This window comes from Oryzias melastigma, linkage group LG21, assembly GCF_002922805.2.
Source record: "Oryzias melastigma strain HK-1 linkage group LG21, ASM292280v2, whole genome shotgun sequence".
Lineage (NCBI taxonomy): Eukaryota > Metazoa > Chordata > Actinopteri > Beloniformes > Adrianichthyidae > Oryzias > Oryzias melastigma.
This window is the reverse complement of record NC_050532.1, coordinates 1,646,218-1,650,103: the sequence shown is the minus strand read 5'-3', so window position 1 is coordinate 1,650,103 and position 3,886 is coordinate 1,646,218. Positions and strand designations below refer to the sequence as shown.

General features: G+C 35.2%; 1 protein-coding gene across 1 annotated transcript in view; it reads right to left on the bottom strand.

The window, feature by feature from the left end:
* The window catches only part of ccdc80 (coiled-coil domain containing 80), a 25,920-nt gene that overhangs the window by 5,536 nt on the left and 16,498 nt on the right, over window positions 1-3,886 (bottom strand). The window contains exon 7 of the mRNA XM_024286741.2: window positions 274-425. Within this exon, the coding sequence (XP_024142509.1) occupies window positions 274-425 (152 nt within the window). The remainder of the gene's footprint in view (window positions 1-273; window positions 426-3,886) is intronic.

Sequence of the window (3,886 nt, the reverse complement as noted above, 5' to 3'; positions counted from 1 at the left end):
TTTTGGAGTTTAGCTAATATTTTCAGCTAAATGCTAGCAGTTTTGACTAATTCAGGCTTTTTTGTTTGTTTTTTAGGCTAATTTGGCCCATAGCTGATATTTTAGCTGGCTATCAGCTTTAGTGTTTTTAGCTATTAATTTCAGCATCTACAGCTATCAGCACTAGTATCTCTACAGTTAGAGAATGGACAACAGTCACGTTTTTTTTTTTATTAATTTTTTTTATGTTACTATTCGCCATTATTCACTGAGAACTTCTGCAGGTAGCCTCACCTAGACAGGAAGTTCTCCAGAGATCTGGGCTTGTCCTCCTTCTTACAAACCACTCCATCTTTCTTCTGCTGCTCCATCTCACGGATGCGGGAGGAGAAGGTATCGATGTAGTCAAAAATAGCCTTCATTGCGATTGGGACCTCATAGGATTGCTGGTAGAGAAATAACAAAAAAACAAACCATAAATATAATATCACTTTCTCTTAAAGGAAGGTTGTAAAACCAAAAAACGAGGACGCCGGCTGTCTTTGTCCTTCTAGTTCTTGAGATATTTCTGCTCTACCTGCTGCTCGTCACCTGCATCAGGTGTGTTACATCCAACAGCTGCAAGGACAGTGGTGGTTGGACAAGCAGCAAAATAGTGACTGTCAAGGACTGAAGTTAATAACTTTGTCATAAAGTAATTGAGTCAGCACACCACTGACAGCAGCCGAGGACTTTCAGAACTTTATAAAATCACTAACATGATGAGGAAATAGAGCAATGAAGTCTGCAGCGAGTTTAGAAATGTGCCGTGGTTTTTACCAAACTTTCTCTGCAATCATTTCTCAGAAGCTGCACTGTTTGCCAATCACACACAAGCCTTCCATTCTCACAGCTTTTTTGGGACATGCTAACTTTGTAAATGTCTTTTTTACTCATCTGTTTTTGTCTTAAACACACAAACCAGAGGACGAGAGGACCAGACTCTCAGAGGACGTGAGCACGGGCCTCTAGAATGAATCCAGCCCAAGGGTCTGCATCCACATAGGGCTCTTTTATCCTCCACTGGGGCTCTCTGCTTTTGAAAGAAGATGCTAATACTTTGAAAAAATAATAGATTTGTATTTTTCGGTCATTTTTGAGAGTAAATTCTGTTTAGTCATTTATGTTTAGATGCTTAACAGATAACTGAGCAAAAATGATGGCAAATGTACGGTGGCCCAGAGGGCTCACAACACTTTAAATTACACAGCAATTAGTCACAACACGAAAAAAATCAACTCACAACACAAAATGTCAAAACGGAAGTTTGACCTACAGCAGAAGTTGCACTGCTTTTATTCTGAAATTTCCATCGGGCTGAGCGGGCAACAGAATTACTTTCAGAATTAATTTCAGAATAAAAGCAATGCGACAACTGTTGTAGGTCAAACTTCTGTTTTGACATAATGTGTTCTGAGTTAATTTTTTGGGTTATGAGTTAATTGTTCATGTTTTGAGTTGATTTTTCTGTGTTGCGAGTTAATTTTTTTCATGTTGAGAGTTAATTTTTTTAATGTTTTGAGTTGATTGTGTTCTGAGTTGATTTTTCCGTGTTGTGAGTTGTTTTTCTGTGTTGTAAGTTCATTTTTTTCGTGTTGTGAGTTTATTTTTGTGTTGTGAGTTTATTGTTTTGTGTTTGAAGTTGATTTTTCCCTGTTGTGAGATCATTATTTACATGTTGTGAGTTCATTTTTTCCGTGTTGAGAGTTAATTTGTGTGTTGTGAGTTAATTTTTCGTGTTGTAAATTTATTTTTCTGTGTTTAGAGTACATTTTTTGTGTTGTGAAATATTTTTTTGTGCCAAGAGTTAGTTTTTTGTGTTGTTAGTTGACGGTTTCGTGTTGCGAGTTAATTTTTTAGTGACTGTAATGTGCTATGTTGTGTATTTAAAGTGTTGTGCTGTGACCCTTCTGAGCCACCGTACAAATAGTTTAATCTATTACCAGAGTGATGCGTTATTAAAGTAATCCTAAAGCATGTTCTGATCTACTGCTGCACAACTGTGTCTAGTTGCTGTTCAGAGACAAAGTTCTTAAAACATAGATCAGAATTCACTTGTATAAATTAATAAAGAAAAATGTATTCTACACCAAAATATGTTAATATTGGATAGTAAATCACGAATAAAAAATAAAAGCTGACTAAAGTCATGATAGAAAACATTATATTGGACTTTCTTCCATTTCTAATTCAACAAAATCTGCTGCTGCAGGAACGATCTGAATTGACACTGTATTTTATTTTGAAAGGAACTTGTATTTGCTTCTATCAAAATCAAATTTTCATTATTATATATAGATAAGTATAACACTATTGTACTTTAATTAATATAAATACTTAAAAGCTTCACTGTGTAAATGAATGTCCATAAAAACATCAATAAAGTGTATTTTTCTAAACGGTGAAGTGGAATCTTGTAGTTCTCGCTGGATTTTGGTCAGTAAGAAAACGGACCAAATGGCTTTTTAGCACCAAACGTTGCGGAGATTTGATCAAAGCTACAACAGCCTGTTGATTTACATCTACACATGTACCTGCTGTTCTTGTGGAGCCGCTGTTCATGATCTGACATTTTGAAAAAGTAACAAAAATAAAACTGATAATAGAGAGTGACCATGAAAACAAACAGCAGCTCTGATTATTATTTAACAAAACATTTAAGACATAGAAGACATAGACATTTATGCTGCTTGCTTTTTACTATTTCGTATCTTTCAGATCTTAGTTGGAACATCCACAGCTTGGCCAGTTACAGAAGCTTGTCGCCCTGACAGAGTCCGGTTCTCCTGGAAGGCTTTTATTTTTACAGGTAATTATTGTTCTTTCTAAACTGGATTCTTTCATCCAAAGTTCAGGAAATGACACCAGCATTTTTATTGGCAGCGTATGCAATAAATGCTAAAATTCTTGCTTTATTCAAAGGCTACAGACATAACAGTGTTAAAATAAATAGAACATTTAAAGACTGTTTAGGTGTTGGACTGCATGGAGGTCATCTCATCATGCTGCTGTAACAGCTGTTGTCTATGGTTTTACATTGTTCTGCTAAAAGACAACAAAGAATGTCCGTCTGGATTTGTCTGACCACAAAAGCTCTTTTCCCTTTAAAACGCTCTATTTTAAATGAATCCTGGAAGCAACAGAGCATCTGGACAGTCTTGCAGGAATGACTTCTGCTTAGTATAAGAGTTCTTTTAAAGCCTTTGCAGTCCAGAATACTTTCAAAAGTATTTCTAAATGATCATACACACAGATTGGAATTGTTCTGCCATGTTTTTGAGAAAAACTCTGCTTCTCGGGAACCTGGTATTTTATTTTGAAGTAATACACAGAATGTGAATTTTAGTCTATTTTTTTAATAGATGTTTGTGTGCTTTGTATGAGAAGGAATAATTCTGATTTGTGGAATGGGTAAACAGATTACTCAAGAGTGACATGTTCATGACAGCTGGCACCTCTCCTTATGGTGAATCTCCAAACTTCTCTGTTGAGCCAAAGTCAATTCCCAGAGAAACTGCAGTGATTCAAGAGCTACAGCTCAGACTGAACAAGCTGAGTTTAGAAGAGAGTGTTAAAGAGACCCTACTTTCACTGTTCTACTTTTTGAGGTTTTAAATGTTTTTTACTGTTCATTCATCACTATAAAGAACCCCAAAGCAGCATTTTGATCCGTTCGTGCATTTAAGAGAAATCTATGGAGTTATATTTGTGCCACCATATTGCAAGCAAAAGTCATAGTTTTGAGATTAAATTTTTTTAAGTTGCAAACAAAATGTTACGTTTTGCAAATAAAAACATTTTTTTTTTGCTCTCAAAAAATATATTTTTGCTTGCAACTTTTTTTTTGTTTGCAATTTTTTTTTTTTTT